This window comes from Lotus japonicus, chromosome 1, assembly GCF_012489685.1.
Source record: "Lotus japonicus ecotype B-129 chromosome 1, LjGifu_v1.2".
Lineage (NCBI taxonomy): Eukaryota > Viridiplantae > Streptophyta > Magnoliopsida > Fabales > Fabaceae > Lotus > Lotus japonicus.
The window spans coordinates 108,768,724-108,782,013 of NC_080041.1; the positions used below are offsets into that span (position 1 = coordinate 108,768,724).

General features: G+C 36.7%; 2 protein-coding genes across 2 annotated transcripts; both read left to right on the forward strand.

The window, feature by feature from the left end:
• The first annotated feature begins 525 nt into the window (after nt 1-525).
• LOC130729037 (NAC domain-containing protein 83-like) lies at nt 526-1,961 on the forward strand. Its single transcript, XM_057580654.1, has 3 exons — nt 526-1,041; nt 1,133-1,395; nt 1,538-1,961. The coding sequence occupies exons 1-3, from the start codon at nt 861-863 to the stop codon at nt 1,799-1,801; spliced, it is 708 nt and encodes a 235-aa protein (XP_057436637.1). The 5' UTR covers nt 526-860; the 3' UTR covers nt 1,802-1,961.
• A 5,574-nt stretch (nt 1,962-7,535) lies between these two features.
• Nucleotides 7,536-12,747, forward strand: LOC130729039 (uncharacterized protein At2g33490). The gene is made up of 9 exons (XM_057580655.1): nt 7,536-7,955; nt 8,038-8,250; nt 8,353-8,421; nt 9,250-9,278; nt 9,361-9,568; nt 9,662-9,904; nt 10,477-10,530; nt 10,644-11,638; nt 12,500-12,747. The coding sequence occupies exons 1-8, from the start codon at nt 7,830-7,832 to the stop codon at nt 11,607-11,609; spliced, it is 1,908 nt and encodes a 635-aa protein (XP_057436638.1). The 5' UTR covers nt 7,536-7,829; the 3' UTR covers nt 11,610-11,638; nt 12,500-12,747.
• Nucleotides 12,748-13,290: the final 543 nt, after the last annotated feature.

Below are 13,290 nucleotides of genomic sequence, written 5' to 3' on the forward strand. Positions count from 1 at the left end.
TAGCCAATGAATGACCTACGCTGACTTCACCTCTCAACTTCCAATTTCACAAGAAATATATACAACCGCATCCACATATATATCCTTTGGCATTGTTTGTTTGTTTATACTGAACATACTCATTGTCGATAGTAATTTAATTAATTAGTTGTACAAGATAATTAAGCAAACTGATCGAAGAGAAAAACAAGTTGGTTTTGTTTTGTCGATGATCATGAACAAGGGAAAGGGAAAGGGACCCGGCCAGTACTATTGTTTTCTTTGAAATGAAATTGGATTGGATAAACCAGACAGGGCAGAGAGGTCGAGCAGCACTAAGCTTGTTAGATATTAAATTAAGATTAAGATTAGCTGCAGTTTTGTCTCACAATTTTTAATTTTATTTAGTATTTCACACAAACCAACCAACCAACGAAATGAAAACGTCAAAGTAAAAGGAAAGAAGGAAAGAAGGTTGAGTGTGGTTTACGACATCAGCCAAATGTGTGGTCTTATTCTTGTCAGGCTGAGGCCCATTACTATAAAAGAAGCTACACTGCAGTGCACCCTTCTCCATGCCCTTTTGCTTTCTTTATATATCCAATAATATTAATAATAATAACTCCCTTTTCTCTCTTTCTTCTTTCTTACTTTAATCTTTCTTGTTGAGAGACACACAGAGAGAGACAGAGAGCTCCTCATCTCCTCCTTTCCTTTGTTTATTCTTCTGGTTCTGGTCTTCCCCTCCCTCCTCTAGCTTTGCTTTAATGGGCTTATAAGAACGAACCAACTCCCTACGCACGAGTGGATATATACATGAACACACTAGCTCACATACAGCTAGCATAGCATAGCTTACTTGATTGATTGTGCTTGTGCATATGGAGAAGGTGAACTTTGTGAAGAATGGTGAGCTTAGATTGCCTCCTGGATTCCGTTTCCACCCGACTGATGAGGAACTGGTTGTTCAATACTTGAAGCGGAAGATCTTCTCCTGCCCCTTGCCAGCCTCTATCATTCCTGAGGTTGATCTTTGCAAGTCTGACCCTTGGGATTTGCCAGGTTAGTTAGTTTGTTTGTTTGTTAGTAAATTCTAATTATATTCACTTCAATTTTGACTTCACTCTTTAACTCTTCATATATAAATATACAGGTGATTCTGAGCGAGAGAGGTATTTCTTCAGCATGAAAGAGGCTAAATATCCGAATGGGAATCGATCCAACAGAGCCACCAGCTCAGGTTACTGGAAGGCAACTGGGTTGGACAAACAGATTTCAACTTCTAAAGGGAACCAAGTTGTGGGGATGAAAAAGACTCTGGTTTTCTACACAGGCAAGCCACCTCATGGATCCAGAACTGATTGGATCATGCACGAATATCGCCTCCTTACCAATACCAATACCACTACCACCCAGGTGAGTGATTCTGTCAGCTCAGCTGGGCAGAGCCTAATTTACTTAATTTAGAATTAATTAATTAATTAATATAGCTAGCTAGCTTGCACTACTTGCATACAACAACAACAACAACAACAGTATTAATTCATTTCATATGCAGGGGCATGTGCAGGTTCCCATGGAAAATTGGGTTCTGTGTCGCATATTTTTGAAAAGGAGAGGTGGTGTCAAAAACGGGGAAGAGGAACACTCTTTTAATAACATTAGTCTCAAGGCGGGCAAGGCGGGTAGGGTAGTTTTCTATGACTTCTTGGCTCAGAACAAGATTAATCCTGCTTCCTCTTCTTCATCCTCTGCCACCAGTGGAATCACCGACAATAATGAATCCGATGAGAGCAGCACCTCCAATATTTTGACTAGATGAAAAAAACCTTAACCTTAACTTGAAGCTTAATTGCTTGTGAATTGTAATTTCCCTTTTGTAGTAGCACCTGCTCTTGTTATTTTCGATGGATCGGAATGAATATTGCTAGCTCATCCATCTCACAAAACAAATGAAGCCTTTGCTTTGCCTCTTTCTTTAATTTCATTACCTTCAGGTGTAAAGTAATTATCATCACCTCTTTCTTTATACCGGCATTAAGGGTAGTCTCAATTTCAAGAGTATGGTACTATTACTACTATGTAATGAAATTCATAATTTCCATTCAATCTCCCCTCTCAATTGGACTTCCACACCGTGCAATTCTATGGTTCTTTTAGCAAAAAGCAACTCTTTTTTGGAGGTGCTGCTTTAACAGAGAAAAAGTCAGGGAGAAAAGATGGAAAAACAGAAAGGCCTCAGAAAAGAGGACAAAAAGATGCTCCTGTGGCTATATGTATGATGATGATAATAATATTTTCAACCATATTTGAGAACAACCGAAGAATAACAACACAATCTTTGTGATATCAGTATCGCATTCTTCTTACTTTAGGAAAAGTAGAAAACCTGCAAATGGTCAATCGGCTAAAATAACAAAGAGAACATAGTTCTTTTTTTTTTGTCAAAGAAGGTCAATTCATTAGATGAAGTGGGCCTTGCCCAAAACAAGAGTAGAAGGCTACAAGAGCCAAACAATTTCAGTCTTTTCTACCGTGCCTCTACATATTTTCAAGCAACACTATGGGCCTCCTAGTTGAAAAACACAACCCTAAAAAGAGCACATACAACATAGCATCAGTAATACAATCCAGTCTAGGGTAAACTAGCATGCTTAGAGGTGGAGATGAGCTAGGCTAGGCTTTTTGAGGCTTAGGTCTGGCCTACATTCGGAACTCGCTACCTAAGACTTGACTTGTGGCCTTTCATAAGCTAAATTTTAAGGTTTAGCTTGGCTTTCTACGAGATCTAGCCTACGAGCATGTTCGAAAGTCTACTTACCTAATAATAACCTCTTAAAGAGGCTAATAGACCTATGTAATAGGTCGCGATGTAATAGTTCAGCAGACTTATAAGCCTTCACAAAATTTCTATTTTCAATATTGGAGAATTCAGTTGAAAACTCATCCTCAACAATACTAAAAGGATTTCTTTTTAGGAGAGAATGTTTTTAATTTAGGTTTTCATCTTAGTATTTCTTCTCTTTTAGTTTAATTGTATTTTGTACCTTTTAGACATGATATTAAATTTATTAATGTTGTTTCATGTGTGGGACAGAATGATCTTCTGTTACCTGAAGTAAACTGTGTTGAGATTAGGCATGTGCTGCGTGCGGGAAATGATGAGGCGGATTTCTTGGCAAAGAGTGGGAGAGAGGGCGACTTGGTGCTCTGGCAAATTTGTGATTGAAAGTTTGCATGTCTCTAGTTGCTGGTATATGATGGAAATGGGCCTTTTTGCAGCTGTGAAGGTGCTTGGAAGCTAGTCTATTTTATCCTGTTTCCCTGAATTTATCCTGTTTGCAGGTTGCAGGTTGGGTAAATTTTCTGCAAATTTAGTGAATTTGGGGCTGTTTTGGCATCATTGGACATTTGGTATTTGGCACATTGTTTGATCATTGTTGGAATGTGCAATTATAAGGTACCAGTATTTGCATTGTTCTGCTGGTTTGGTATACTGAGGTGCTTTATGTGGTTAGACTTCGAGGATGCCACGTCCTACTGATGGTGGCAACTACTAGTGATGGATTGCATGGCCTCCTTATGGAGAAGAATGGAATTGTGGTTTTCTTTCTTGAAAGGAGATGTTTGGCTCATCAGAATGGAATTAGCCCGCATGTTCACTGGTTTTTCTTTATGGGTATTAGTGTGTATTGGTATTGCTTTTTAATGTCATGAGGTGGTTGTTTTAGGCACACTAGTGTTTTGGTGTACTCTTTTTCCTCCCTAGATTTTTATCCCAAATGAGTTTTTTCTAAGGAGGTTTTATGAGGCTCAAGCGCTAGACGTGGTATGTGTGTCTTTGGTTGGTATTTTGGAAGGACTTTGCTATGAGATGGTTGTTCTCATAGATCATTTTCTATTAATAATAATAGTTTTCGCTGTCAAAAAAAAAATTAAATTTATTAATATTTTTTTGTTACAATTAAACTTATTAATATATTGTATAATATATTTATTAAATTATAAAAAATTAGGTAAATAGGCCGGCCTAATAGGCTTTTTTAAGCCAAGGTCTGACCTTTTTAGCTAATCAAACTTTTTAAAAAATCTAAGCCTGACATTTTTAGAAAAAAAGCCTAGCATAGGCCCAACCTTTGGTAGGCTAGGCCGTAGTCCCCTGGACGAGTTGCCTAGCCTATTTTCACCCCTAAGCATGCTTTAAACACTTAGAAAGCAGTATAAACCAAGCCCTACTAGAAAGAAAAACTAAAAAACCACAACCAGCAACCTCCAGAAATCTAATCAAGACTTGAAATGCTAATCTCTAAGCGAAAATTTAATCTTATAATTTTTGTGTCGCTTTTTTAAAAATAAGCCAAACCGACTCTGCCGGAACAACAGGAAAACACCTACAACAAGGTTGTTGTGGTGCTTAAGAAGAGTCACCAAACCAAGAACTGAGAAGAACATAGACAAGCCACTAGAACGAGATGGAGAGCACAACAACACATACCCGAGTGAGGGCGACGACGACCCACGATCATGGGGGTGATTCCGGTTGGTGGTTGGTGGTCGCGGGTGGTGGTGAAGAGGCCAAGGGACGCAGATATGAGGTCGAAGGTCATGAATCAGAGGTAGAGAGTCGCAGATCTGACGATGCTTAAGGTTGCAGACAAACCTATTGATAAGGGAGAAAGAAGCGGGCACTTGATGGCATGATTGCTAGTGCGTTCTGGTTGTCGTAGATATGGTGGTGAGGGAAGAGGCAGGTGGTTGGCGGTGTCCAAACTATGGGTGAAGGGTGGTGGTGGCCAAACGGTGGGTGGAGGGTGGTGGTGGTGTCCAAAAGCAAAGAGAAAGAAAAAAACCCACTTATTTGTGTGGAAGTCCACCTAATGTGGAAGAAAACCCACCTAATGTGGGGGAGATAGCTACCTAGTAAAGGAGAAAGCTTCACTAGAGGAGAGGAGCACCCCCAATGGGGGAGAAAACCCGCAAAGGGGGTGGAGAAAGTTCTGCTCGGGCGTGCCCTAGCAAAAGTGTTTTTTGGGAATATTTCATAAATATTGTTTTGTTGCGGATCTAACAAATGTTATGGGGTTTACAAGAATTTCTATCCATTTATGTCTGTGATCAACTACAGTAATGATGGGTTTAAATAATTTTTTTTTTGAAAATGGTAGAACGGAGAAAAAGCACTTGCAAACTATCGGGTTGCGGAGGGTAGCATAGATCCACTTTTCGATCACTCGACTTATATAAAAGAGAGTTGAATCCATAATTGGAAGCCACTTGTGTCAACCCATGTTGGCTTGATTTCAATAATTTTGGATATAATAGAATAGAGGACAATTCATTTTTGTTGCTCCAACTCGATGTGGATTCCTATTTATATCTTCCAAACACACTACGAAACTCACTAAATTTGAAAACAATTAGTTTTTATTCATACACATCCATAGAGAAATGAAGAAATTAAGAATATGATATGTGATATGATAAAAAAGGGTGCTTGTTGCGATGTCTTAAGTCAGATTAAAGTATGATACTCAAAATGAGAAGGTTCAATAATAAAGACTCATGTACCGATTAAAATATAAATTATCTTCTATCATAGTAATGCAGCGTTCAATTATTAGGGACTTGAGATTTGCGAAGTTGTGTTTTCTAAGGTTTGTTCATTCATCAACCATGATCATTTTACGCACAATTTCATGACCATCATTCGTGAGATTTGCCAAGTTGTGTTTTCTAATTTCTGATAATGATCTTGCATAAGCTACTGGTCTCCTACCAAAAAGAAGTGCAAATGATCGATTTACGATAGCTTGAAAGCTTAAGAAGGATTCATCTATAGTCTTTGTGGATCTTATATGGATGGAAAAGAGTCCATGCTCTCTATGAAAAAGGAAATTGTGGAAAACTATTAGAGAAAAATTAGAGGAATCAAATTCTTCATTGATCCTCTCATGAAATATGTCACTCTTCCGCTAAATCTCCACTGCATTCCTATGATAGAGTTTGATCCCTCATAGCACAAGGGTCATCCATTCTACGTTCAAATAATTCCCGATGACATATTACAAGCTAACCAATTAATAGTTTCATTCAATATATTTGAGTCAACACAACAGTGCCAACTTGAGGGGTGGATTGTGTCTTAAGAATTGAGAAATTTTGAAGCAATATTAGTCCATGAAGACCTACTAGTCCAGAATTGAGTATGAGACTACATTTAAAAATGTAAAATGTATTTTTTCAATTTCATAAACTAAAATGCAGTAGTAGTATGTGCATTACAATCTGCATTTTTGAATGTGGGGAGAACTATAACATCGAACTAGAGCCTAAAATAGAAGAAACATGTAAATGAAGCTCGAAAATTGTCATAGAACAAGGATAAAAGGGAAGAGAGAAAATCCTTTTAAGTTGATCCTGATGTTGAAGAAGATGGAAGAATCTATAGGTTAAGGTACCCTTAATATCTTTGTTGAAGAAGAAATGAATGGTGAATTTGTGAGTAAGAAAGGTTAATGTGAGAGAGAAGGAGGGAGTGGTATGTGCCGTATGTGTGGGGTGTGAAGGAATGGGGAGGGTTTTTAAGTTAGGGGTATTTTTGAGTTTTTAAAAAATGGGGATGATAACTTTAGGCTCGGGTGGTAGGGATAGTTTTGCGCAATAAATAATAGGAGTGTAAGCAGGTACACTTTGATATGAAAATCTGATCAAATCAATCTGAACCAAACACATTATGGTCGGTTGAATTGGTTCGATTTGATTTTTTTTTTGCATCTGATCACCATCAGTTCGGATATTAGATTATGAGATTGAAAAATCGATGAATCCAAACCAGCCCAATGGTATTGAGATTTTTTTTACTTCAACGCATAGACTTCAACCTATTACATAATTTACATTTGAAGAGTTATGAAGACATGCTCACTACTGCTGTAAACATTTTGTTGCCTATTTTGTTTTAATAAAAATTTGGAGAGTACCAATACTCTAAGACCTATGTTAATCTTTTTTATGTTAACACTTACATAATGTAATCTGTTTATATTTGTATTGGAGATGTTGGTTTTAGTCTGTTCATGTAATCATGTTTGATTATATGGATTATGTATTAATTATGGAATGTTGTTCTTTTGAATATGTTAGGTTATATTGAGTTTCCATTTTCTTTTTTATAATTTTGCATGTTTTTAGAGTAAAGTTTATGTAAATTTAAAAGAGTAATATTTTTTTATTCTGAATCTGATTATCTGAACCAAACCAATCCAATTGAGATCAAATTTGTTTGGTTCAAATCCAAAATAAAAAAAATCAAGAAATCCAAATCATCCTAAACTGAATATATTTGATTGGTTCAGATATCTAAATACTATAAACCTGATCCAGTCTGGTCCGATTACACCACTAAATAATTGAGAACGATATAAATTGAATTTAATGGTTGAATGAATAATGAAAATAGAAAAAGGGTGAGGAGGGGAAGAAGTCAAGAAGGAAGGGAAATTGTAGAATAAGAATAATAATAAATGAAATGAATAATGGGGATAGGGGGTAGGGTAATGATATAATATTGAATTTGTTAGCGTAAGCAGTGGAAGCGGTTGAAGAAAGAAGAATTGAGAATTGACCTTATTGATGGAAGGGGCATACGCATTTGCCATTGTTGACTGACTCCAATTTTCAATATTTGCAGCATTCTTTTCATTATTACATCCCTGAATTGAGTGGCTAACACAACGAAGAAAGAAGAACCACATCCATCATCTCCATCTATCGATCCATCCATCCATCGATCCATCTATCTGTGTGCTTGATTTGATTTGATTTGATTTGATTGCATTCTGTGTCTGTCGATGAAGAGCTCTCTGAAAAAGTTACGAGGGTTGGGACTTCACAATCACAATCACAATCACAAGCATCATGATTCCAAGACCATTCTGCCTCTGGGTCAGCTAGAAGAGCTTGCTCAGGCTACACGGGTACGCAATCTTCTTCTCTTGTCTTGTCTATCTGATTGATTTGTTAGTTTTAGGGTTTGATGAAATGAAATTGGGATTTCAGGACATGCAAGACATAAGAGACTGCTACGATACCTTGCTTTCTGCCGCCGCAGCAACTGCCAGCAGTGCTTATGAATTCGCCGAGTCCTTGCGGGACATGGGCTCTTGTCTTCTCGAGAAAACTGCTTTGAATGATCACGAAGAAGAAACTGGAAAAGTTCTGCTCATGCTTGGCAAAATCCAGTTCAAACTTCAGAAACTCATTGATAAATATGTATGTATCTCTCTCTTAATTCCATCTCTATATTTCATTTTCTGCTTCTGCTTCAATTTCATAACTAATTTTTCTGTCTTTCTTTTTTTCCAATTCGCGCAGCGTTCTCATATAATCCAGACAATTACCATTCCATCAGAGTCTCTCCTCAATGAACTTCGAATTGTTGAGGTTAGTTTCCAGCTTCTTATAACTCCTCTTTGTTACTTCATTGAATTTTCAAATTCATTATCCTGCCTCAGTTAAAGGCTTTACTCATTACAAGGTTTTTAACATCTGGATTTTATTTTTTGTAAGCGTGCGTTTATGCAATATAAAGGGGCCTCACATGAATATTAATTAACTATAGCTGAGACATCCTGATAAAATCTTCATAGGAGACTAGAGCTTGAGTGTTCAATGCAGGCTTGTTAATAGCGCGCTATAGCGTAGCACTCTGGGGGTTCACCGCTATTTGCCGCAATAGCGCTCTAAATAGCGTTTTTTGGGCTTGCCGCTACAGTACGCTATCAGCTGGCTTTCACTTAGATAAATGGATTAAGTCATGAATTATAGACCAATGAAGGATTTAGACACAAAATGCAATATCACAAGAGTTTCTTCAACTTCTGGACCTAGAATTCTAGATGTAGCAGAAATTGGATATGTTCTTAAAGAGAGCAATAACAGATCTTTTTGTCTCATCTTTACCACCTTAATAAACTCATAAGTCTAGTCTTCGGGATGTGGAGACATGTTGTAGGAAGACTGTCAAATGCAGTATGCTTCTGACATCTTGAAGGCTTCTTAAAGTTTGTTTTATAAATGTAAATGCTGGTTTAAGTTACAACACTCTGTTTTTGCTACAGCCTAAGAATGTTATTATTATTTTAATTCTGAAATTCATGTCGTCTGGTGAATGCGGTCAACTGGTGGTTATTCAATTTACTGTATCTTGTTGTGTCATTCAATGTGGTGGACCTTTATTAAATTTGATGAATTTTTTGTTGTCTGGAGCAGGAGATGAAGCGACAATGTGATGAGAAAAGGTTTGAAATGTTATGTTAGATCTAATCATAATTTTGCTTTGCTTGTAATACATGTCTTCTCATTTTGTTATATGATCTGCAGAGATGTATATGAGTATATGGCAACAAGATTTAGAGAGAGAGGTAGGTCTAAAGGTGGAAAGACGGAAACTTTTTCGTTGCAGCAGTTGCAAACTGCTCGTGATGAATATGATGAGGAGGCTACATTGTTTGTTTTCCGATTGAAATCTCTGAAACAAGGACAATCACGTAGTCTTCTAACACAGGCAGCACGTCACCATGCTGCTCAGGTTCTTCTATTCTTCTATTTCTTCTTAAGATACGGGTGTTTTTACATTTTAGTTTTTATGTTGACACCTATACTTTCTGTTACCCCAAAACAGTTATGTTTCTTCAAGAAAGCAGTCAAGTCTCTTGAGACAGTAGAACCACATGTAAAATCAGTTACTGAACAGCAACACATTGATTACCACTTCAATGGTCTTGAAGAGGAGGATGGGGATGAAGGTGATGAGGGATATGAAGATGATGATGGTTATGATGAGAATGATGATGGAGAGCTGAGTTTTGACTATGGACAAATTGAACAAGAGCAAGATGTTTCTACATCTCGAAATTCGATGGAGGTGACTAACTTAAGTAACCAGGAATTTATGACCTTTTTCTCCCTCTGCCATGTTTCTTAGATGTCTAATGAAGATCTACTAACTATATCTACAGTCATAAATATGAGTTGTTTAAACCTTACTGCATGCTAAAGAGAACATAAGTGAAATCAAAATTAAATAGTGAATAAATGCATTCCTGGGGAGAAAGGGCTATGTTATGTAGGCCTTTAGGGGCCAAAGTCTACTAGCATTAGAGTTGTTGGCCGTGTACTTTTATAATTTTATCCAGAGAAACTATACACCCTTGTTTGTTGGAATACCACTAATTGCTATGTGCTTGAGTAATGTAGTTTGATAGGAAAGCTGGCTGGATGAATTGAGCAATAAGAAAACTGGAATATTAGTTCTCTGTTCAATGCATAAAAGTGCTTTGGAATTTCCACATGAAAAACTTCTGGCTGTGAAACTTTTGGATCCGAACCATATATATTATTTTAATTTTCAAACTTATAAAAAGTAGAAACACTTACTGAGCTTAAGTTCCTCTTATTTTGATGGCATGCTGCTTAACCATGTTTGCTTCCTTACAGTTGGACCAGGTGGAACTTACCCTTCCTAGAGGTTCAACAGCTGAAGCTGCTAAGGTGATAATTATAATTTCAAAATTTCAATTATCTTTTCTTTCCTTTTCATATGAAATTTGAAATTCGTAAGAGTATATGGCTATATGCATAATGGGTGTATGTTTTATTTGCAGGAAAATTTAGATAAGCTCCAACGGAATTTGTTTTCCTTTAGGGTTAGGACAGGTAGCCAATCCGCTCCACTTTTTGCTGATAATAAACCTGATTCTAGTGAAAAACTTAGACAGATGCGCCCGTCTTTATCACGGAAATTCAGTTCATATGTGCTTCCTACCCCAGTTGATGCAAAGAGTTCAATCTCGTCAGGGTCAAATAATCCAAAACCTTCAAAAATGCAGACAAATTCAAATGAGGCTACAACGAATCTGTGGCATTCATCCCCACTGGAACAGAAGAAACATGAAACTATTAGAGATGAGTTTTCCAGTCCTACGGTCAGAAATGCACAGTCAGTACTCAAGGAGAGTAACAGCAATACTGCCACCACGCGATTGCCACCTCCATTGGTAGATGGTCTTTTATCCTCAAATCATGATTATGTTTCTGCCTACTCTAAAAAGATTAAAAGACATGCCTTTTCTGGCCCATTGACAAGTAATCCTATGCCTACCAGACCTGTCTCAGTAGACAGTGTTCAGATGTTCTCTGGACCTCTTTTGCCAACTCCAATCCCCCAGCCTCCATCGTCATCTCCAAAAGTATCTCCCAGTGCCTCTCCTACTATCGTGTCTTCACCTAAAATAAGTGAGCTTCATGAACTACCAAGGCCTCCAACTAATTTCCCATCCAATTCAAGGCTTTTAGGTCTGGTGGGTTATTCAGGTCCGTTGGTACCCAGAGGGCAAAAGGTTTCCGCTCCAAATAATTTGGTAATTTCAAGTGCAGCATCTCCACTGCCAATTCCGCCTCAAGCCATGGCTCGTAGTTTCTCCATACCTTCTAGTGGTGCTAGAGTTACTGCATTACATAGTTCAAGTGCGCTAGAATCCTCTCATATATCATCTATATCTGAGGATATCGCTTCTCCTCCTTTGACGCCAATAGCATTATCAAATAGTAGGCCATCATCAGATGGCTAAGGCTGTTGCTCTGGATGTTTAGACCAGAGGTAATTTTTAAACCTGGGTTGTTTTCATTACTTTTTCTTATTTACTATCCTTTTCTTTTCCTGGATTTATTAAGCATTTGCTGTTCATTAAAAGATTTCAACTGTGGGAAGAGGTGAACTTTCATACATAAATGACAAAATTTTCGTTCAATTTGCCTGCTTTGAAATGGATATAATGGAGATGATGGTTAATTAATTCTATAATATTAAGTACCTGAAAAACCATTGATACGGGGACAGGACAACTGTTATTGAACACAAGTTATACCTTCAAAATGCCCATAAAAAAAAAGTTACACCTTCAAAATAAACTAGGTGACCACCATACAAATACCTGTTTAGATATACACATTGGGATAAAAAATTATTTATGGTGCAAGCTTCGGATATTAAATGAATTTTTACATTTAACTTTGTTCCAAGTTCTTTACATTTTCCTTTTCAAAAAAAGTTCTTTACATTTTCAGGTAGTACATGTAGAAACTCACATCATTGTCTATTTTATATATAATATGGTTGTTCATAAAACATCTCCAGTAGGTGGCGTACCTGTTTTTTATTTGAGAGGGTGCATAAATTTGGACATGATAGGCCAACTTTAATATAGTCAAGGAAATTTTTTTATTTCAAGACTGTCAAATAGGTTTGGTTACAGAAATTGTTGTTTCAAACGATTAAGTACTGTCACTTTGCCATCATAAGGTGATTTAATTTAGAAAAAACCTTATCATTTTTCTTTGTTCTTATACGTACTGCCAAATTTTAGTTTAATTTGGAAGATTTTATCTTCATTCTGTTTTTTAGGGATGTACATCGTTTCATTAATATTATGCAATTAACCGTGTTTCGATACATCTGCAGGTTTTATGCACATTAATTCCGCTCAGGCCTGATGCTAGCCCTGTTTACGACCTGGCAAATTAAGCATAGGGTCAAGTTTTGCCTAGTTTCAAATCTGTAAATATTCCTCTTACATATAGTAGATATTCTTTTATCTGTCATCATTATTGTTAATCCAACCTTTATAATGGGGCTTTTTATTACTTTTCCCCAAATAAATGCTCCATCAGTTCTATTGTTAAATCATGCGTTTAAGCAATTGGTAGTAACCCTACTATCATGCCTCCGGCCTCCCCTTTCCAAGCTTATCCTTTCCAAGTTTTGTTTTTTGATATTTGAAGTTTAATCAATTTCTAAGGAAAAAATTAACCACGTAAAAAAATGAGCATTCAACCAAACAAAATCAATCACAATGAGTATCACACAACATGCGAAATTTGACAAAAACTTTATATATATATATATATAATCTAAGTATTTTTAAAATTATGAAAATATACTTAAATTAAATTAGATGAAACTTTTTCCTTATACCAACATTTAATGCATTACAATTTGACAATTAAACATGTAAGGAAAATTAATAACTGTTTTTCAAAAACTCAAAAGGCTACATAAGGGTTTATACCTATAAGGAATGACATATCAACGTCCTTATACATTATATCACAAAGTGGAACGAAAGAGTACGGAGTTAAGTTGATAGCCTTGTTAGGAACCAATCGTACATATGTATGAATATCAAAGTTGATCTTGAATGGATGCGAGGTTGGACGAAAATCACGACCGCTTTCACAACACCAAAGAATGAA

Coding starts and splice junctions, on each gene's coding strand:
- LOC130729037 (XM_057580654.1), top strand. CDS start 861: ATGGAGAAGGTGAACTTTGTGAAGAATGGTGAGCTTAGATTGCCTCCT. Junction 1,042..1,132: donor TGACCCTTGGGATTTGCCAG/GTTAGTTAGTTT, acceptor ATAAATATACAG/GTGATTCTGAGCGAGAGAGG. Junction 1,396..1,537: donor CCAATACCACTACCACCCAG/GTGAGTGATTCT, acceptor TTTCATATGCAG/GGGCATGTGCAGGTTCCCAT.
- LOC130729039 (XM_057580655.1), top strand. CDS start 7,830: ATGAAGAGCTCTCTGAAAAAGTTACGAGGGTTGGGACTTCACAATCAC. Junction 9,279..9,360: donor CGACAATGTGATGAGAAAAG/GTTTGAAATGTT, acceptor TATGATCTGCAG/AGATGTATATGAGTATATGG. Junction 9,569..9,661: donor CACGTCACCATGCTGCTCAG/GTTCTTCTATTC, acceptor ACCCCAAAACAG/TTATGTTTCTTCAAGAAAGC.